This window comes from Glandiceps talaboti, chromosome 15 (genome assembly GCF_964340395.1).
Source record: "Glandiceps talaboti chromosome 15, keGlaTala1.1, whole genome shotgun sequence".
Taxonomy (NCBI): Eukaryota; Metazoa; Hemichordata; class Enteropneusta; family Spengelidae; genus Glandiceps; species Glandiceps talaboti.
The window spans coordinates 16164184-16188327 of NC_135563.1; the positions used below are offsets into that span (position 1 = coordinate 16164184).

A 24144-nucleotide genomic window follows, 5' to 3' on the forward strand; every position below is an offset into this window, starting at 1 on the left:
TTGGCCCTTGTGAAGAAATTGGTTTGACCAATGTATGAGGGCGCCCTGTCACGGCATACCTTGCAGACTACGTACACCTGCAATACTTTACTATCCAATTTCATTCAAACCTGGCACAAAGGGGACACATCATATGGGACATATGCACATTTATACTTTGTTTTATGACATATGCAAATTTGACCAAATGGCAGCCATATTTGTATTGAAAGATAAATATTTACTGTGCAATACATCATTTCTCAGACATGTAATATCTGATTTCTTTCAAAAATGGCACAAAGGTGAGACATGTGGTACGTATGCAGATCACTTTGTTTTATGAAATATAAAAATTAGACCAAATGGCAGCCATATTTGTAATTTATAGCTATTAGAGGTCTGAACAAATTTCTGTGCTCTGAGAGCAAAAGCCTTGGTCTGGTATAGACATATTCTTGTCAACTTTGATAAGGATCTCACTTCTAATGTTGTCTAGCTGATAAAAATGTATGTGGCGGCAGCAGAGTGTCAAAGGATTAAGTGAATTCTCAAATCAAAATGATGGTACAATATATGGAAATCTATGTTGATTTTGCCAAATTTCTCCTCTGTCACTGGGGCCTCTAAATCTAAGCAAAAAGTTCAGTTCAGTTCAGTTCAGTTCATGGGACTAGTAATCCTATTGGATTCTAAACATCCTTCTGTTCAGTAGCATAATATGAGTCAATAGCGTTCTTAAAAGCATTTACAGATGTTGATGATACTACATTGTTCGGTAGCTTGTTCCGTTCGTTTATTATTCGTTTATCAAAAACCATACACACAAATTCCTGCATTGTCAAACAATCTATTAAACAGGAAAACTGTTACACATTGGTAGTACAAAATCTTAGTCTTTTCACCACACTAGTATTCTACAAAAGTATATATTACAATAACGACTTTGACAAAATGTTTGAGTTATTACAAAATGTATGGCAAACTTCATTATATGAAAGACTACGCTAGAGTTGATGTGATTTTGATATTTCATACAATTTCATCTAACACAGCAATGTTAAACATCAGAGCACAATAAACTTGATTTCATTATTGTTGAATTACTGGTACCTGAAGTAAACACTGCAAAAGTGGCAGGGCCACAGTTTGGATCAAGGTTACAACAAGTCAATTCGACATCTGATTATGGAAAGGTAATTATTTTTTTTCCATCAGATCACACACTGATATGATAGAGACTCACAGCACGAGAAACTAAGCTGTCAAGAATTGAAGTTGGAATAATACAATTGTTGCTTGTGACTGTCTAAGAGTCAGGTAAAGGGTGAGTTACAGTATATACATTGTAATACAATTGTTGTATGTGTCTGTCTCTTGCAAATATATTCACCAAAATGTGGTCACTTACTTATTAAAAGAAATTGTAACTGTTACTTAGTGGTCAATATTATCTGTAGTAGTGTAGTGACAAGTTTAAATCTAGAGTGAAAGCTCGGTTTTGAATCTGTCACCATGTTAAAATTGTACTAGTTGTAACTGGAGTTACATCATTTTTTGATCAGACAACCACAATATAAAGTTGACTGAAAATTGTTAAAATACCAATAATTAGACATTTTACGATATTATCCATAAGCAGTGCAAAAACAGGTTGACATCATGATTGTCATTGAAGGTTCTGATTTTTGGGTGTGGACCCAAAAGTTGACTTGATTTAATTTGTCGTGTATACAACTACAAAAATATGTTTATCTACAGGTGATATGATATGACGAGTAAATTATTGTACCTAACAAAACATTTTCAAAAAACCACATTCCAGGTGCAGCTAGTGCAGCTTTAACATTGCATTATTGTACAGGGTCAATATTAAATTTATTGCCTTATTAAAATGTGCATTACTGAACAGGGTCAATATTAAAGTTGTCAAACTGTGCATGGTTGTGTGTGGTTGTACCAATGCCAACCCATCCATTGCTGGAATTGTTCAGAGTAACTTCAAACAACTTCTTTCCATTCAAGTGTCCTATCACTTGTTTATCCTGCAAGAACAAAGAGTAAGGAGATGTCAAAAAAATAGTCACGACAAAACATGTACCACTGAATATATCTTGAAATTGTTTACTTTTCACTTCAAATAGCCTAAAATAAAAGTACACCCCTTCAATATTTTATTTAAGTTACAAATAAAGCCCTTATGACTGTCTACTAAGTTATCATCAAATGTAGTAATTTTTAAAGAGAGAGAAAAAAAATGAGAGGTGACAAAGAAAAGCCTCATGGTGAATATTTGCTGTTACAACATTTAAGCTTTTATCTACCAATACAAGGAGACAATTTGTCAGTACAATCTTACAATCTTACAGGACTTGCTAGAAATTCAAAATCTTTAGGCAAACCAGTTCTTCTTAAAATATTTTAATATTAAAATGTCTAATACATGTATTTAGCAATCCAAGTCTTACCTTCACATACAGTGATGCCCTATACCAATGTTTGGCTTTCACCTCACAACTACCTTGACTAACTTTGATAACTTGTTCTGAAAATAAACGAGAAAGGCTAAGTGTAAACTAGCAGCTGAAAAAATTACCCTTTCTATTACACAAATTTCTAGCATTTTCTGATACATTCAGAAAAAAAACAACTTCAAAGTCAAATTTCTAGAATTTGAAATCCAGTTGCTTTTAAATAATTGAATTTTAGGATATTTAAAAAATGAAATCTCTGTAAATATGAATAGCACACAGCAGAAAAGCAATGCATTCCCTGCTTTGACATATGTCATGCATAATTAAAGTAGTTCTGCTGCCATTCTGAGAATTCAACTCCCCCCTCCCACCTTCAGCACATGTCATAACTGAATTACATCAAAATCAGCAGTAATGTATTGTGAAAGTTCAATGCCTCGACAAGTTTGCTTCTTTCTCAAACAAGTCCAGAACAAAGTAGAAACCCATAAGTTGTACATTCTGCTGACTGTTCTTCAAAGAACAATTATTCCTACACAATGTTGGAAGTTGAGGGCGCTATGTAGTTACTGACAGCACTCACAAAGAATACCATAAAGTTGAGGGCATTGTGTAGTTGCTGACAGCACTTATTTTAGTATAACCAACAGCCCAAAAAAGTAATGTAAATTTGAGGGCACATAGTTGCTATCAATAGCCAAACTGAGTACCATATATAAGACTTTGTCGATGTCCTACCATGGTCTGTTGTCACTGTGTACTTCCCTGGTGTGATCCATAAAAACACACCAATAGCTAGTCTAAGATTACAGCTTCCAGCACTGACTCTTGCCGCTAATAGTACACCACCATTATTATCCTCTATGTATACATCACTGGATACATTAACATTGGTCCTGTACACAAATATACAAACAAATCTCATCATGCTAATGTCTGTACACAAAGAATGGTACTCCGGCTGTTTTGTTGTCAATGTTACTATGTATGAATTTAGATTAGATGGGGGATACACATATACAAATCATTGTTTGTGTGAGAACAGTTAGGTCAGTTTATGTTGCTTGTGAGAGTATACATATGTCTGTGTTACTATTGTAAGCATGATGAATATGTTTTAATATCAAATGAAAAAACAACGACTACTTGGTAAATGACTTATCTAGTATACAGTATAGTTACCAATGATTGAAGAGGGTGAATTCAAGTCATTCCACCAGACAACTTGACATTAAAGGAATGAGGTAAGTGACTTACCAAGTATAGTTACCAATAACTGAAGAGGGTGAATTCAAATCATTCCACCAGCCAACTTGACATTAAAGGAATGAGATAAGTGACTTACCAAGTATAGTTACCAATGATTGAAGTGGGTGAATTGGAATCATTACACCAGACAACTGGACAATGAGGTAAGTGACTTACCAAGTATAGTTACCAATGACTGATGTGGGGGAATTGGAATCATTACACCAGACAACTGGACGTTGTGTTACCATCTGTCTCATGACCTTCCCATGAGTAATGTCGTTAGTTTGATGGATCTCAAAAACACCAGACTGGTCTGCAAAGTTGGCTGCTTCACTATATTCTGGATATGCTGAATAAATAGAAGAAAATGACAGACTCAGAAATTTGCTAATAAATTTGACAGTAAAGGCAGACAAATCTACAAAATTACAAAAACACATGGTTCACATAATCCGTAACAAATAGAGAACACATTATTTTCACGCTCACCTTCAAAATCATCCTTATATGGTAGTGGAAATGGACTTGACTTTGGAATGCCAGAGAACTCCCCTTTACCTCCAATAACAAAACTTGTCAGTGTATACACTGAATCTACATCAAGTTCAATGGTAAACTGACTATCCACGACCTGAGTAAAACAAATCCAACACAACAAGTCAAAAAATCACTTTTTTAAGATAACAAATCTCTTATTACATGTGTTCATATGTAAGTGTAGTCTAGGTCCTGACAGGGACCGTATTACGTACTACAATTCAAGTCTAGTCAATCCCGTTGCTCAAGGCATTAAATGTGGTTCAACTGCAATGGTAAGCAAAGTGCAAATGGCGCATGTCAGTAGTAATCCATCACAAATTGACAGGCTGTCGTCATCGCTCATTAATATTCATTTGTACAGCTGATTCAGTTTTGACTATGATATGCAAATATCCAACCAGGACTCCATCTCCAGTCTATTTAAACTTAAATCACGTGGGGATGCCACGATGTCATCATGTTTATATGAACGCCATAGAGGCAGCACAGTTATCTGAGCTTGAGCAACAGTATTGACTAGACGGGAACTGTAGTGTGTAATACGGTCCCGGTCAGAACCTAGACTAAAGTAAGTATTACTCTGGTAACTGAGGTCTCAGTTTACAAAGATAGACACAAACTAAAACTATAACATTATTGTCGCAACATGTTGATATAAGGTACCGAGTGGACTTCGGTTTGGTTGTAGACACAGGAGGGTGACATTTTGATCACATCTACATTTTTTGGGACTCCAACTGTTTACACTATTTTGATCACAGGGTGATTAGATTTGCACAATAATTTAAAGACACAGCTATCATCCACTTGTGTAATTATAGACACTATACTTTCGTGTAGGGTTTATGGTGTAATCTACCACATCAAACAAAAATAGTTTTAGTTTGTGTCTATCTTAGTAAACTGAAGTCTTGATTACTAGAGTCTTCAGTATGTTTGCAAATCATGTATGTCATGTAAAAAAAATCATTTCAGTACATGCTTAAAGGCCCACTTGAGATTAGGATTAAAACTTATGAGGAAAAAGCAGTTGTTTGGTAATGCTATAGACAAAGTTGGACAGGAACAAAACAATCATCCTTCGTAATCCTTATTAAGATAACACTAATGTGATGACCCAGGATTTAAACATGGCCCTTTTAGTCAAAAATCTATTCTGTGGATATTTATTTCATTTGCTATGTTTCCATTGGTGTCATAATAGATACAGAGTTGCTGTTTGCTAGTTCAGACACTTCGATCTGTACTACTCAAAAATTTAACACAAAAATATTTTGACATTTTTATTGCTCTAAAAATAGCACTTCCATGGATATTTCATGTTTGGTTATTCTATAAAACCTGTTCTTTATGATTGTATATTTCTTGCACAGCAAAGTCCTGGTAAATGTGTGTTGTTAGAAAATATTGCTGTTTGCAATTGAAAACAAAAGAACAATTCAATTCTGCCTCCTGTGGTCCTTACCTCTATGTTATCCAACGATTCAAACAGAGTAGTCTTGCCACCATTAAATCCAAGCTTAGAATGCCAAACATGAAGTTCTTCAATACCAGTCTGCATAAACATCAAATATATGTTATTATTGAAATATGTGGATAATTTCTAGAAATATATTTTACCCCTAGATTGCCAGCATAACTCCCTAGTCCCTATAATATTCCCCTTGATACATCTATAAAGTGCAACACTGAGAAAATCCACTTACACTTGAAGATGGAAATCCAGTTATCATTTTGCTGGTTTGCACAGTGTAACATTACAATTTTCAAGTCTAACTTCCGGAATCAAAATGTAGTGACAATACTATGGGGTCAAGAAGAAATAAGCTTAACACACAGATTTGTTGATAGTTGTAGTATGTTTTCAGATAATGTAACACTTACACAGTTTTAGGGCCCTAAATGTAATGATAGTATATACACAAGTTACAGCATTCCAAGGATTGATAGTTACAGTGCAGTGTGTTAGGATAGTAAAAATACTTCTACAATTCCAATAAGGTCATCATTATGATTATAACTTACATACTTACATGGCATTCTAAGGGTTCAATATTCAGGTTACTGTTACAGTATTTCAAAGTGAACAGAATCTAGTTGAATACCTTTTTTACTAACTAGTGCTATAGACACTCTTTGAACATGCCTTTTTTCCCCCAAATTTAAAGTTTCAAGGACAGGGTATACATATCACTGTGCCATCTAATGAATGACAATGATTTTTTGTTGCGGGTCAAAATGACAGAAATTGGGTTAGGGTACGAGAATATCATTGGGTTTAATACAAAGAATTGCTGTGGATGAGGAGCACATGAAATTGGCTTAGAATGGTAGGCATTCATTACTGTTGTAAACTTTCATAACCAATTTTCAGAAAAAAAACTGACAACATACTATCATAAAATTCAACTTACATAGTTGCCTTTCAAATGGAAAGTTGCATTCTGCTTTTCAACGGTGTACTTTGGTAGTGGTGGTCTCACACATATGCTATGATCATGAGTCTGCAAAAAAAAAAGAGATTTATTTTCTTCATGGACACGCAAGCTTTCTTACAATTTCACATTAATATCTAAATATTTTACAGTATCTAATATGTTTCAGTCAGTGAACCATATTTTGGTCATACATAAGTACATATTTGTGATTCAATTTGTATTGGGTGAATGTTCAGTACATTTGTTTTTGCATAAAACTCATTTTCCTAAAGTCAATAAGCCATATTTTTGTCGTACATAAGCATATGTTTGTGATTAAAATTATGTTGGATGAATGTGTGGTATATTTGCATAAAACTCATTTACCCTAAAGTCAGTATGCCATATTGTTTGTTATACATAAGTACATATTTGTGATTCAATTTATGTTGGCCATCTGATATGTTACATACAGAAGAGACCACTGTACTTTTTAAAGAATGAAAATATTACTGGATCAGATTTGTTAGGTTTTACACAAATCTGACCACCATTATTGAAAAAATGGATCAACATTTTTTTTTACATAAAACTTACCATGGTTTCTATGACAATTGTAATAATATGTATTATATCATCATTAGTAAAAGTGACATAACTTCCACCTTTGTCAAGATGACCTACACCAGCACCATGTTGAAAATATTTGAACCCAGGAAATGCAAACTGAGTTGTGTGAGCTGTAATCAAATCATAAAAGAACATATTTTAACATGAAATGTTGTCTGTCAAAATAATTATTATATTATACTGTGCACAAGCCATGTTATTGTCTTTGAACAGAAAATATGGATTACATATTCTGATAGTTCTATGCCACTACTACCTTGTCTACATTACTGGTTCTGTGGCGCTCAAAATATGCATCAAATTGTTGCAAATTGCAATTTTTCCCCCGATATTTCGATGCCACTGAAATCAGTACCACTTTTAATCTACAGTAAAAATTACGCCACAAAATTGTATAAACTCAGCTTTTGTCAAGAATTGTTATTAACCAAAACATTGTTACCTGTAATGTAGATAGGACTTGCCACCTCATAATGACCACTCCATGGCTCATTGGCAGTCATAAGACCATCTCGTTTCCATGACAAGTTGTCATAGTAACTGGCTATCAAATTCCAAGAAATGGTACTGGTCATATGCCCATTCACATAATTTTGATTCAAAATCTGTAGGGTAGAAACATTTGATTATACAAGTTAATTGTCAAGAAGACCTAGCGCTGGTAGTAGTGTGTGTGTGTGTGTGTGTGTGTGTGTGTGTGTGTGTGTGTGTGTGTGTGTGTGTGTGTGTGTGTGTGTGTGTTTGTTTGTGTGTGTGTGTGTGTGTGTGTTTGGTTGTGTGTGTGTGTTTGTTTGTGTGTGTGTGTGTTTGTGTGTGTGTGTGTGTTTGTGTGTGTTTGTTTGTGTGTGTGTGTGTATGTGTGTGTGTGTGTGTGTGTGTGTGTGTGTGTGTGAGAGAGTATATACATCACTAGTGATAATATTTTAACTTCAAAATGTCATCAACTATTGTTTTTAATTTATCATATTACATGTTTTTTTCAATACTATATTTAACAACAAGAACATACCTAATCTTTAATTCATCATTATCATTATCAATCATGTGACATCGACATAAACTGTCAACAATATTACCAAATAGTTGTATCTTACCCTCGCCCAGCATCCACCACCAACATTGTCATTAAAAGTACTGTAGTCTTCTGATGCCCATAGTGGTTTATTAGTCTTGATTGCATCAGCCACTGTATGTGTACCAGGATAATGTGCTCTGTAGATAAAGAAACGGACAAATCTTGACAAAATATTTTATTGGAAATTGCCTACATATTTTGGTGCCTAGATAGTAAGCTCTAGTTTATGATATCAGGATTGTCAATCACTGTATCATATCTTTGTACCTAGGTATAGTCTGGAGGCTATCCGTTGCATTGAGTATCTTCTATGAGAGATCAAATTTCAATATGTATACTGGACTGAGACATGCATAAAGTTACAATTCCTTGACTTTGCATTTGAAATAATGATGGTGGGGCTTCAATAACAAAACATGCAGTACATAGATATTATTACAAATGTTAACATTAAAAAAAATACATGACATTACTTATTTCAATATACAAAATGTTAACAATGAATAATTATGAACTTGCAAATTTCAAGTTTTATTGTAAATAAAGCAAATGATGAAAACTACTATCTATAATTCAAATAAACAAAAAAAAATGTATTTTTCGATAACGTCTTTATCAACTCATGTAACTCCCAAAATACCTCATCCGAATATTTGGTGTATATGCAAACGATATTCTATGACTCAAACATTAATACACTGGCATTATCACAGGGAGTGTATTAAAGATCAAGAACATCTATAAAATATGATGTCCTTCGTGAAAGGAAGAAAGCTTTGTATTGGAAATTGAAAAGTTTATGCTATGATAATTATTTCTAAAATAACCATGCCTGTTGAAAACATCTATATTTACATATAATATGATATTTATAATTCTAAGGGGGATAGAATGACAGGGGAATGGAAAATTGCTCAAATTATTCATTATGGCAAATAGCAAAAAAAATGGGGTAGAGGAAATGTGATTATACATATAACTTTAGTACATAGAAAACAAACTATGTACTGGTGTATGCAATCACAAGTACACAAAGACACCATATAGTTGTTACCAGCACTGTGTTTTACAGTCTGAATGTACTCTTTGATCACCATTTTGCATTCAAACAAGTTGTATCTTTTGATAACACTTTTATTTTTTACACCAAAACACCTTTTAACGAAACCAAGATTTTTGACAGTGAAGTTGACATGAAATTAATCTTCATAGCTAAAATGATTTTCTTAGTTTAAAATTAATGATGATGTACAGAAAGCAGAGGTATGATTGGCTTTGACATTTTAGCAATGTAAAATTGTTACCATGACAACACTGAATTACCACCAAATAATGACAACTGTTTTATTAAAATTATGTTACCATGACATCATTGCCCAGTAATATCAACTGTCTTATCAAAATCTTGTTACCATGACAACACTGAATTACTCACCCAATGATATCAACTGTTTTATTAAAATCAGGATGTTTTAGAAGATCATCAGCAATTTCCCATTTTTCATCTGCTGCCACTATTTTCACATTTTTCAAGTCATTGTCATCCAGAGTTTTCCTTAATGTCTTTACATAGGGAATATTATATGCTCTCTCATTCCAAATCTGAAAGTGTACATGCCTTCTTTTGTCAGTTTATTTCAGCAAAGATTTGTGTCGTACAGAAGAGTACTGTACTGATCTGGTTGCTGTGTTGGAGTAATAAATGGTTGAAGAGCGAACTTGCAATCCAGACTGAGCATGCTCAGATGCAAAGGACTATGGGATTATATGTGGTTATTGTAATACCTAATCTGGAGCTACCGATAAAATAAACCTCCCACAATTGTCAGGGTAACTATGAATTGATCATTTGTGGTTGTGAACAATGTAACAGTATTGTTTACAATACCAATTCATTAGTATTTATTATCACATTTCCCATGATGCAACATTCAACATGGCGGGTTTGCAAGTTCCCTGTTAGAGTGGCTGACTTTGAATCTGCAGAGTACCAGTCTTGACACCACTGCTGTGCAACTTTGGGCAAGATTTGAACCAAACTTGCATCCTATTTCATCAACCCAACTACATAATTGGGACCTGGTAGGATAGAGGTTGAATGTGCTTATAGAAATTAATATTTGTCTTCTATATAACACATACATGACATAATAATATCAACAGGTGTGACAAATTGGATTCTCAATCACATTTCGATACAACTATGACAGAACATAATAGTAGTCAACAGAGCACTAGTCTATGACACATTACTTGATCATGACAACTTCATTCTTGAAAATCTCGTGGGTTTTTTTTTTTACAAGAATGAGATTTTGATCTTCATCTTTTAATCACTCATCTCCAAGGTGGTTTATGAAAACACACACATCTTCATGACATAAAATAGCAGCTTTTTTGATAAAAATGTTTAGTGGCAGCAGAGGCAACAATTATTTGCAAAGAGCAAATGTGCATGAAAAGAATTCACAGCTGAACTCATATGTAGTTTGCCATATTTATGTTTTGCAATAAGTACCGGACCATACAGAGGTCAAAGGTCAAAGTAACAACACACTGCTTTTCCTTACATCACCATAATGAAGCCATTTCAAATAGCAATTATCCTTATTTCATTTGTCTCTGTGAACTTACAAGTATTAAGAGACTGTGGATATCAGTATTATCTAAAATTTTAAATCTGAATAATTATTCAAGAAATTTTATGTCAGTATATTTATGAGAGATTTCCTATAATCATTGTTCTCAGTATTGGACAGTGGTTATTTCATTTTACTATATTCTTACAGTATTCTGGTTCCAGCAATATTTACATAATTTTAATTGTTCTTTAACGTTAGAGGGTGCTGTTCATTTCTAAAATGTATTATATTTTCTAGATTTGAGATCTGACATGGTTTTCCACAAATAACGGGTTTTCTAGATCTGACGTGATTTTCTAGATCTGACTTGGTGTTCTATATCTGACTTGGCTCGCTGGATCTGACATGGTTTTCTAGATTTAATATGACTTTCTAGATCTCAGTGACAAGGTTTTCTATATCTGACTCAACTCTCTAGATCTGTACAAAACTCCAAGATTTTTTCTGTAAAGAGAATCTGGGTCATTTTAGTAACATAGGCCAACACATATCTATCTTCTAACTCAATGCAACATACCCAATTTTTTCAATAGCTTTAGCTAATTTGGGAGATTTCAAAATATCTTTGGAAATAGTCCATTTTCCATATTTTTTACCACCGTCACAAGCAACAATCTTGACATTCTGGAAACTGTTGTCATCTAAAATCTGTCTTAGGACTTCAATGTAACTATGATTACACTCTCTTTCATTGAATATCTGCAATATAATCATTTCACGAATTGTAAAATGTGTCGTACAAGTTTATTTGACAAGATGTAGAAATATTTCCACAGTCAAAATCAAAAATCAAAGTTACTATAGAGAAAAGGAAAAGTTGGGAAGAGCCTTATCATATTGAAAACATTCCTTACAAAATCAATTTTACTCTTCTGGGAAGGTTGTGAGCCTCAATTTCAAGATCAAACTTTTTTTATCTATTGAGCTTTGGCTTACACAGTCCAGGTGATGGGCACCTATAAATGGACCCCAAATTATCCTGGCAACTTAAACTTTATCACATATTTGCATCATTTTAATTTCATATCTATATAACTTTTATTAATATGTCCTTTGGATTGAACCAATCTCTGTCTTTGTGTATCCCTTGTTGTGATTTTAGGCAACTGTTTTGACAATCACATGATTTTATGCTGAGTTTGGAATCTTATTCTTGTGTGGTATGGTAGTACTACGGTAGTACATTAGAGCATAGACCCTACATGTACACGTGTAAGGTCTATGATTAGAGAAATCCATACTACTGATACTAGCACTACATGGAACAAGAAGATAGAAGTTATGATGGTAATATAGAGATAGCAAGCTAAAAGTTAATTAATTAAGTAGCAGTCAGTCACCTGTTTAGTTAGTTAGTGACAAATGGTTAGTTTTCCCCCATTCACTGTTTTTGAAGTGAGATAGGCAAGTATTTCATAAAGGAGTGTGTTAGTTACACATATTCACATTCAAATATATAATCATAGAATGGAACATTTAACATTAATAACATATACAGAACAGCAACATTTAGAACACAACAGAATGAAGAAAACATATTTCAGAAATACATTAGAAAGACTTCCTTTAAACTCCCTTACCTGTTACGCTTGTGATAATCCCCCCCCCCAAAAAAAAAAAAAAATTACACACCAAACCAAATAACCTAATCTTCAATGTTTGTATATTTCTTCATTTTTTCAATGCAGACTCAATGATTGCTCTAAAATTTCAAGGATGGGGGGGGGGGGGGGGGGGGGTGTCGAGCAAGTTGTATGAATTTGAGCAGTGCAAAATACATCAAATTCATCAAATCTACTGTTACATGGAACTTGTGATCTCTCTATTGAGTACTTACCCCAATGTAATCAATATCAAGGTCATGATATTTTTTGGCTCCCTTGATCCAATTCAAAATGTACTTAGCTGTGACTTGTGGGTTTTTATATGGAGATGTTGTACCGTTGCCAAGCCAACCAGGGAAACTCCAGGGTAGTCCATACAACTTGATATCGGGATTACGCTAAAATGTCATAAAAGTGATATGGTAAGTCCTACAGATTATAATTTGAAAGTTGTGAAAGAAGTTATTCATTCTGTTTAATATTTTGTTGAAATGTAATGAGATACATATTTTTAATCCTCATACTTTATGAAAAATATAGAATCAAATCATATCAAACGATAATTTTTATTCACAAAGTCAAAAAACATTTTTGAGAGCAAATCCCAAATTATTACTACTGACATCTTGCCAGCATTGTCAGAGGTGTCCTAAAATAGGCCAGCTGTCCTCAAATACTTGATATTTCTATAACTTAATTCACAGATGAAACTAATTTAATTTTCAATTAAATTTTGAATATACAATAAAGACGAAAAACTTCAGATGTGGATAATGCCCCTTTAAAGTCATGTGATATGTTCTTGACATGTGATTATGTGTTGAGTCAGTATTTTAGAATTTAATATTTTATATATATACATTACCGCTTTTGCTTCTTTCATCAGCCACCATTCATAACCACGTTGATAGTTTTCATCATTTGCTGTGTGCATGTGAGAAGCTTCGGTACCATCAGAACTCTGCGCATCTCCTCCTATTTCCACTTTCAGAATGTGTAGAGATGCTCCAAAATTTGGCTATGAGGGGAAAAACCATAATATAGGAAACGGTTCTTGGGTACAATTTATCAACACAACTACTAGAATTGGCATAAAAATTTCCATTGGTACATTCTACATAAAGAACTATCAAGAGACAATAGTAAGTTTATATTATGAGGTGTATACATATCTATACATATTAATTTACACCTCAATTTTGTGTGCTGCACTGTTTGCATTAGTTTTATTACAGTATCATACAGTATTTACCCACACTCTCTGACAGTGTGAGTTGAATAAACAAAGACTTGGAATGGATTGAATTCAAATGTATGTGACATGTTTACCTGGTAGTGTTTTTGCTGAAGACAGTGAGTAAGTAAAATTTGCTCAGGAAAGTGAGTACTTAACATTTACCCTAGTTTCACAGTCACTTTACTATGGTTCTAAACAAACTTACGGTACAATGGAATGTATAACAAACTCAAAACAGTTTTACCAAATTTCTCCAAGATCTGTTACCATGGTTTCCCAAACTTTTATCATTATTGATTAAATCAACATAAATAAGTCTTAACATTGTACATATTGTTGATCCACTGAAAATGAATTTATGCCAAAGTATGAAACTGAAGTTAACCTCAAGAAAATGTTAGGTCACAGTTACCAGGTACTATGCACACTTACCATAAATAAAAGATCCAATATCTGATTCCTATATATCTCTGGATAACTCACTAGTAATCTTGATGTGGCCTGAAAATATAAAATTATTGTCTTAAATATTATTATCCCTAGGATTCTTTCTATCTTTTAGTGATGTAAAAATAATGAGGAACATTTTGTGAAATATTACTCAGCAATTAAAAGAAAGCTATGTACACTCCCACAACATAGGATTTTCTGTAACCACATTAACTTTGCACTAATTTGCATAGTCATCAAAACTTCAAATAGTAGCAACACAACTGAAATAAGCAGGAGCAATTTGATAACATTGGTGAACAGACAATATGTATTGTATCAGACCATTTTTATTTTTATGAACAGGATTACATATTATCTTAGTATGGTTCAATCATATTATTTTAGTCATGGTTAGAATCTGACCCTTAATTTCTATGTCATAGTACCATATCTATGTACCCATTGTCTGACTTTGAGAGAATGTCTCCTTAACCAATGACCATTGAACTTTATACTATGGATGCATTTCACAAGTACCCAGATGTGTTTTGTACAAGGTAGTACAGTAGTATTTGTGTCATCAGTAGCAGTCATAATATAAAGAGTGTACATACTAGTTCTAGAGTGTACATACTGTTCTAGTAGTAGTACTAGCTACTGGTACTAACTAGTAAAGAAAACACCATAGATAAAAGGTTTTGAGTCAGGGTGGTGGATGGGGGTGGGGTTATTCCCATATTTGATATTAGTAACTGTGCTGTATGTTTGTCTACAGGTGTTTGAGGTACATTGTCCATGTTGTCATTTCAGTTAGTATTATAATATCAGGCGTAGAACTCTTGCCTGCAATTGTTAAATTCTATCTCTACCATGTACCAGGGGGTATTTATTTGTCCACAAACTGGGATAAAGATGTGGAACAAAGCATCAGACTGCAGACTGTGGTCTAGTTTGTTATTCCATTCGTAATGATTAAATAGGTGTGTTTTCATACGTTCAAAGACCAATGTTCACAATCTTTCCAAAAGAATGATGTTATTTTGTATGCATCTAAAATGTTACTGCTTTCCATTCACTAGAACACCTGGCATACATTTTCCCCAAAGATTCTGAAGAAAATGGCGAGGCTACAGCAGATACATTGCTGACATGCACACAAATACATATGGTCACATGTGCATGGTGTGTACACGGGTTTCCAAAATAGAATGTACACGCGTACACGCCCACTATTCAACCCTAGAATGTCACCATTTGAGGAGACAGGCGTGAATGTCAGAAAATACCGTGCAACTTCAAGTGTTCGCATGGTTAATGATAATTAACATGTGACTAGCATTTATGTCAGGTTTCTGTGACAACAGAATCAATGTTGTGAGGAGAAATACTAGTAGTAATAACATGCATCACGGAAATAATTTTGTTTTGTTTTATTCATCTACATATAACTGCATCAGCGTTTGCAAATCGAGCATTGTTGGCTGTAATTACCCGATTTGTAATATTGTAACAATATGTAACGTTTATGAAATTCGTATCTTTAAGACATACTTTACTCAAAAGGGCACGTATTATTGCTTATATTGCCGTTTTTTAAGGAAAATATCGTACGAATTCTGCTGCTACAAATGTATCAATCTCTATACTATACAAGTAGAAATATCTCCGAATATATAGTCAAAAGGTTGTTATATTTAGTCTGTAGACCTGAAAAACAACAATCTATGAAATATTACATGCCCCTATGACTTTACTATACTACGCTACGAGCATCTCCCCCGGCCCTGATACATCCATGCTACGAGAAAGTTTTATAAATTGATTGCAAGGTCATGACCTATAGAGTTGTAGATTAGTTCCTCATCGGTTTTACCAGAGTTTTACTTACCCCGCCACCACTGATCCCTCCAATTCCGTCAAATACTCGTCCAAGACCCTTCGTGTCATCAATATCGTATGTACTTGACAATATGGTCCCAACAATCAGAGCGTACGCAACGAAAAACGTGCACGTTTGAAAGGCTGCCATTGCCAACCTTTCAAGTTTCAATAATGACAAACGTTTTCTCAGGTGTTCATAGTGCTATCACCACTGAGGGCGTGATACAAAAATATCATCTGAGGAGACTTGATCCTGTACAATACAAAGAGGAACAACATTTGTGCATGAAACTTTGCTTTTGCGAAATTTTGTAAATACTTTCCATTCGTATTACAAGACATGTAAGAGACTAACTACGTACATTTTGTGCACGTGATCATATAATCCAGTAGCTAGGGCCTTAATGCAACAGAAATCTGGTCGACGATTCAAGTTGTCATGTTCATCCAAAAATTGTCTTTGACTTGTGACGCGACGAAATATTTTTTGATGCATTAAATTAATTTTGAAAGGTAGGCAACATTATTTTTATCTATTATTTTTCAAAAATTATTTTATCATTGTAATGATAAAAAATAACATTTTTCATTTGCTTGTTAGCTTCTCACTAAAAAGTTAAACAATGCTGGTTCTACAAATATCCAACTACACATGTAACAAGAAACTCGACGTGCAAGTGTCCCTTTATTTGTCGAAATCCATTCAAATAGTTATATAGTGTTATTTCTAACCTCATTTGTCGCAGAAAATCTTCATTATTCAAACTGCATATAGAAGTAATTATTATAGAACAAAAGTAAAAAGTCATTGAAAGAAAAAAAAGCGAAAAATACAAAGATTATAAAAAGTAACAAGTAATGCATTTATAAGCGGAGATTGTAAGCCTAGTTCCACTGAGCGAATCGTTCATTCATTCATTCATTCATTCATTCATTCATTCATTCGTTCGTTCGTTCATTCATTCATTCATTCATTCATTCATTCATTCATTCATTCATTCATTCATTCATTCATTCATTCATTCATTCATTCATTCGTTCGTTCGTTCATTCATTCATTCATTCATTCATTGACCTGCACATGTATGTCACATCTTTTTAGGAGGGGTAATAGCTTGTACACCCACCCTTCGTTAAGTCGTCCAATGAGGTCACGTGACCTTTCGCAACTACATATCAAGTTCATCAAAGAGCCCAGGCCACATCGACTTACAGCACAGTCACAGTGTACGTACTCCCAGTGAATATCGACTGAAAATGGCTGTTCAAGTATTTCACACTCTACCTGGCGGACATAAGATGCCATCTGTTGGACTTGGAACCTGGAAGGTATTAGACACTGGCACAATTCAACAGTTGGTTGATCAAATGATATTTTTAACATTTAATAGGACTAGCTATGTGTTACATCATATGTACTATGTGTGCTCTGATTCGACACACATCCGTTTCTCTAGTGTGGATGCCATATCGAATATCTTCAGATTCAAACCCAATGGGTAGCTACATGAAGTCTGAAAGATCCAGTCGTTGGCCTGCTAATGTAACCACTCGCCACCCACCTGTATTGATTTCATTTTCCGATAAAAATTATGTAACAGTTTATGACGGTACGTGGGTTAGAGTCGGTACGTGTATGAAACACGCTGTTCAATGTATGTTTGATCCAGACAGCTTCCCCACTATTAATCTAGCTACAAATACAAACTACTATAAAACAATGAACTGTGATGCCTGGCTGGACATTTTGTGTATGGTAAAAGGCTTATGTAACGACTATATCTTTCAGTACGTCAACCTTTACAAAGAATGGCTTTTATAATTCAAATTATAAATTATTATCAATATATTTTTTTAAAGTACAAAGTACATTCAATCTTACAATCAAAGACTTGGGTGTGTACTTTAATACTTTATAACTTGTGTGTAGAGCTGATAACGCGGACAAGCTTGAACTTTTTGAAGCGTGATTCGTATAAATCATCAAAATACACATTTTTTACGAAGTATGTTGATTTTCCACATATTCTCATCAACATAATCAACGTTCTAGCGTAATGAATATTGTCATTTGTACACAATGCATTAACAATTTACATATTGATAGCATGAATATAGCTTGTTTATTCAGCATGAAATCTCATTACAGGGTACATGGCCATCTCTCTCTTCACATCCCCAAGTATTGTCCTGCTTGCATACGGAGTATTAGTCGTCCGGTGTTGAGGGTCATGTCAGTAATCTAGACCCGTGCACAGTCTGTAAGCAGGACTACACATCCCCAAACTTCCTGTTCACCGATACTTTAATATATAGCTCAGACAGTGCTATAAACATTTCGATTTGTGTGTTTAACTTATTTGTTTGCAGTCTAAACCTGGTGAAGTGACAAATGCTGTCAAGTGTGCCATTGATGAAGGATATCGGCACATTGACTGTGCCCATGCATATGGCAATGAAGATGAAGTTGGTCTTGCTTTACATGAAAAACTAAGTAGTGGAAAAGTGAAACGGGAAGATTTATTCATCTGTAGTAAGGTATTTGTTTCTGTACCTGATTTACTTAGTTTCTCTTATTTTAGTAATATTTAAATTTACTGCCAATGTTACTCCTAACTGTACTTGTGTGAGCCTCTGATCCAAAAGGGATACAATTTATTTATTTATTTATTTATTTATTCAGGTAAACCAACGGGCATAAAGCCCATTTACAGGCACCTTTAAAAACAAATAAGGAAAAACAAGCACTAAAAAGATAAAACAAGGGGTAGCAATAACAGAAGTGACATGACATAAAAGGCAAACACAGAAATAAAAACAACAAAACAGGAAAAATTATTAAAAACACGCAGCCTGAAGCACACACATGTAATATATAAATATAAATAATACTACACAGATATATTTGTCATAATAGACCATGTCTAGCCTGGATACTTGACTATCAGCATGATCAGACTACCACCACAAGCCAAGTCTCATGGCCATTTCTAGGATGGCTTTTGTAAATTACTAGACATAAACAAATTTCAAGGCCAGGGTTTTAATATATTCACAGTGAGATACAATGTTTCATCAGGATTTTGTCTTTGTTATGCATGTCAATTATTGTAGTGTATGTAGTTTGCATGTACTGGTACTTCTGGTGAAAAGTCAATACAAAAGTTATTGTGGGAGAAATTGTCTGTTTGTCCATACGTACGTACGTACGTACGTACGTACGTCCATCCATACTTACATATGTGTGTATGTATGTATGTATGTATGTATGTATGTATGTATGTATGTATGTATGTATGTATGTATGTATGTATGTATGTATGTATGTATGTATGTATGTATGTATGTATGTATGTATGTATGTATGTATGTATGTATGTATGTATGTGTGTGTGTATGTATGTGAGTATGTTATGTGTGTGTGTGGGGGGGAGTAATTGACTTACTATAAAAATTCATTCGAAAAAGTAGATATAGCACACATCACTATACACCAGGGAATTGTAATTGTTTCTCTTTTTAATATTACAGATATGGAATGTAGATCATCATCCAGAGGACGTGAAAAAGGCTTGTCTGAAAACATTGGAATCTCTTCAACTGGGTTATTTAGATCTTTATTTGATGCATTGGCCTATGGCATACCAGGTAAGGAAAAGTTGCATTATTTAGATCTTAAATTTACTTCATGCATTGGCCTAAGGTAAGGTTGTGTAGATCTTGGAAAGAGAAAAGATTACAGTAAGATAAGATTTGAAAAAATGTTTACATACCAAATATGTATATTTTGGTTTAATGAAATCAGATGTATTGTATGATGAAAATCTCAGGAAGGTCTGTAGTTTGCAGCCTCTAGTTTGACCTAACACCTTATCTTTGTTGTTTTGTTCTAGAGAGGTGAAAATAAATTTCCCAAAGATGAGAATGGCAAGTTCATTTATGCTGACACTGATTTTGTGGATACCTGGAAGGTAGGGTTATGGTAGTGTTGAATGGAAACTTTCACTTCAAAGGGGCTGTTATAATATATGTAGCCAGTAACTATGGATCGTGCCTCCCTGCTTTTGTCTGTCTGTCTGTCTGTCTGTCTGTCTGTCTGTCTGTCTGTCTCTGTTTGTCCGTCCGTCTGTCTGTCTGTCTGTCTGTCTGTCTGTATGTGTCTGTCTGTCTGTGCATGTCTGTCTATCTATCTACCTGTCTGTCTCTTAGTCTGTTTGTCATCTCTTTTCTCTTTGATCCTCTAACTATCTATACCCTGTGTTGGTAGAGAAGTTCTTCCAAAGTTATCAGATATGAAAATTTAGCAAGTACATCTACTTCTTTGTGGAGTCATGATGGGTGAATGGTTAAAGTGACCGGCTTGGAATCTACAGGTTGCAGGTTCAAGCCCTGTCACTGCCTGCTGTTTGTTTCTGAGTGGCTAAAGTCATTGGGCAAGATTTGAACCATGACTGTGCCTCAGTCGGCCCAGCTTTATAATTGGGGACCTGGTAGGATGTAGGTTGCAATGTGAAGGCTTTAATCCAATGGCTGCAATGAATTGTATGCTCCCCGGGGAGTTGAGGAAGACTAAAGAGCTGCTGTGCTGTTCTGATCTGAGCCAGGGGTAATAATTGTAAAGCACTTTGAGCATGGCCTGGGAAAGCGCTATATAAGAACCCAACATTATTGTTATTATTATTATTACTTTCTGCATTTCAATTAATTTGGGTTAATTTAAGTAATTGAAAGTCTCATAAAACAGTCTTTTTTTCTTTTCAGGCAATGGAAAAACTTGTTGAAGAAGGCCTTTGTAAAACTATTGGTCTGTCCAATTTTAACACCAAACAAATTGATCGTGTACTAGCAATTGCAAAAGTACCCATAGCAAATTTACAGGTAATGTGTGCTCTCAAAAAGAATTGAAATTGACACATGTGACTTATTGCTATGTTTGTTCCATTGATCATGATAATTGACAGTAGTTTTCTTACTGTAGACTTTGTATCATTGGTACTTGTCAACAGAAGTGACAGGTTAGCTGTATATTATTTTTTTAGTATGTGTACTGTTAGTACTCAGTATTGAATGCTATAAATGTATTTGTAGTCCAAAGACTTAAGTCTTGGTGTTACTTTCTCAAGAAGCTCTATGTGGAGAGTTTTTTGAGAAAGTGTCGCCAAGCTCTCTGTAGACAGCTTCTTGAGGTAGTAACACCAAGGTCTTAAGTAAATTACTAGACATAAACAAATTTCAAGGCCAGGGTTTTAATATATTCACAGTGAGATACAATGCATGTAAAACACATTAAACAGGGTAGCATGTCTTACAACCAGTCTGACAGGATCTCCAGGTCAAGGGTCTGTTTAAGTATACATATTTATATTGCCAGTGAAAACAATACTTGTCAATCCTAATATGACACATTGTGTATATACTATTCCATGATAGCGGTTGCTATGTTGTTTGTTTTATTACAACTTAGCAACCATAGTGTGATATTTTAGACATATGATCCCTCACCCCATTCATGTTTACTTTGGGGTAAAAGTAGTCATTTTCCCCATTGTTGTCGGGTATAGATCAGTGTTTGATCTCATATTTTAAACTATGGTTACATGGCATTGGGATAGACTTGTCTAAATCATCTGTAAGTCCTGATCAGAATCAACTTAGTATATTTCACATACATTGATTTGGTTGAGGGTATGTTGTTCATGGTTCCAAGAATCAACAGGACAGTATAGTTGATGTATTGATTTTGCTGTGTTTTGTAAGATAGTGATATGAATGAATGGAAAATTAAAGAGTAATGCAGGCATATTGAAAATAGAAAAAGAAGAATATACAGCTCTAAAGGTGCATAATTTATATTAAAAATCCTTCGTTAGAAAAATACTAGTGCTAGTGTAGGATCGAGAGGGAAATGTGGTGGAACTTTGACAGTAGAATCTGTATACATATCAGAAAGGAACCCCAGCATGTTTGCCCAGGTAAAAGCTAGAAGTCAGGTACATTTTGCCCATTAAATAAATAAAACCACTATAGACCACAGGGGATATAAATGTTGTGTGCTTAGTTGACAGGATAACATAAATCATGCCACTATAGACCACAGGCTGATTTGTTTGTTCTTGCAGGTTGAATGTAATCCATATATAACTCAGGACAACTTGATAGAATACTGTAAATCTAAGAATATAGTGATGACTGCATACAGTCCACTTGGTTCACCAGATAGACCATGGTAAGTCACTTTCAGATCATTTGGTTCAGCAGACAGACTATAAGTCACTTTCAGTTCCCATGGTTCACCTGACAGACTATGGTAATTCACTTCACTTCAGATCCCTGAATTCACCAAATAGACCATGGTAAGTCACTTTCAGACCCTTTGGTTTACCATGCAGACTATGGTAAGTCATTTTCAGATCATTTGGTTCAGCAGACAGACTATAAGTCACTTTCAGTTCCCATGGTTCACCTGACAGACTATGGTAATTCACTTCACTTCAGATCCCTGAATTCACCAAATAGACCATGGTAAGTCACTTTCAGACCCTTTGGTTTACCATGCAGACTATGGTAAGTCATTTTCAGATCCCTGAATTCACCAGATAGACAAATGGTAAGTCACTTTCAGAAATAGATTCAGCTCTTTTGGAAGAAACTAAAACTCAAAAAAAATTATCTATGTCTTAGTGTTATTACCTGTTCAATATTTCAGGGTTAAACCAACAGATCCAAGTCTGCTGGAAGAAGCTAAACTCATGGAAATTGGTGACAAACACAAGAAATCAGTAGCACAAGTTCTTGTACGATTCCAAGTACAACGTGGATTGGTTGTACTGCCAAAGAGTGTAACCCCATCAAGAATCAAATCAAACTTTGAAGTAAGGCAATAGAGAACTACATATTTTTTACTGACTATATATGCGGTATGTTTGTTCTTGTTGTAGTTCTGATACCGATAGCTGAAAATGCTGGAATGGGAACGAGAGATTTACTTTCACTTACAATTTCAGCTTCCTACTAGTTTGTCCAAAAAATCTGTGCACAGCTGTTTTCCGTCAGAGAATTTGTTCTTTATTTATATGTTCAAGTATTGCCCGTATTCTGGTTAGGGTGAAACTGATGATAGTTTTGGGTCAATTGGCTGGCATGATTAACTCAATAGTCAATCAATGGATGAGAATGGTATATTTTTGTACTGAGTAATGCATTGTACATACAACCAGATTTGCAGGACAGTTTACTATGGGTGCTTCAACTACTTATATTTGTCAATCATAACGTATTGTTGAAATTATACTTACAACTTGACCTGATTGTAATCTTTTGTCATCAATTTTTATTTCTTTGTGTGATGATTTCAGGTCTTTGACTTTGAACTGAGTGCCGATGAAATGAAGACAGTTTCTGATTTTAATCGTAACTATAGAGGTTGTTTACTAGAATGGTAAGTAATCTCTATGAATATAAATCACTGAAAGGGTTACTTTACTCTGATTGGCCAATATTTACACACAATTTGCATATTTCTAACATAAATCATGGAAAGGGTTACTTTACTCTGATTGGCCAATATTGTAACATAATTTGCATATTTCTAACATAAATCATGGAAAGGGTTACTTTACTCTGATTGGCCAATATTTACACACAATTTGCATATATCTAACATAGATCATGAAAAGATTTACTTTACTCTAGTCAATATTGATATGTTATTTGAATATTTCTCACATGGATCATTGAAAGGGTTACTTCACTGTGATTGGCCAATATTGAAACACACGTTACAATTTTCTAACATTAGATATAGACAGCATACTCAGTCAAACTGGTTTGATCTTTAATCTTAACTTGCCTTGATTTACCAAATACAAATGTAACCCACATTTAATGTGATGTGTTCAAATACAAAGCTATAGACCTAAAATGGTAGTATTCTTTATGTTTGCTAGTGGAACTGAGGAAATTTGATGAATAACTTAATGTTG

At 34.3% G+C, this 24144-nt stretch overlaps 2 protein-coding genes across 2 annotated transcripts; one reads left to right on the plus strand and one right to left on the minus strand.

Annotated features, from left to right (window-relative positions):
- Window positions 1–769: 769 nt before the first annotated feature.
- LOC144446167 (galactocerebrosidase-like) lies at window positions 770–16313 on the minus strand. Its single transcript, XM_078135903.1, has 15 exons — window positions 16170–16313; window positions 14282–14350; window positions 13478–13630; window positions 12846–13010; window positions 9802–9968; window positions 8386–8503; window positions 7734–7896; window positions 7259–7401; window positions 6659–6748; window positions 5710–5799; window positions 4194–4335; window positions 3879–4053; window positions 3192–3349; window positions 2448–2524; window positions 770–2024 (listed from the first exon to the last, which is right to left on the minus strand). Exons 1-15 carry the CDS (start codon window positions 16308–16310, stop codon window positions 1881–1883), a joined length of 1995 nt encoding a protein of 664 aa, XP_077992029.1. The 5' UTR covers window positions 16311–16313; the 3' UTR covers window positions 770–1880.
- A 1106-nt stretch (window positions 16314–17419) lies between these two features.
- Window positions 17420–23604, plus strand: LOC144446442 (aldo-keto reductase family 1 member B1-like). The gene is made up of 8 exons (XM_078136204.1): window positions 17420–17491; window positions 18533–18700; window positions 19694–19810; window positions 20056–20133; window positions 20924–21040; window positions 22282–22388; window positions 22869–23034; window positions 23518–23604. Exons 1-8 carry the CDS (start codon window positions 17420–17422, stop codon window positions 23602–23604), a joined length of 912 nt encoding a protein of 303 aa, XP_077992330.1.
- The last annotated feature ends 540 nt before the right edge of the window (window positions 23605–24144 follow it).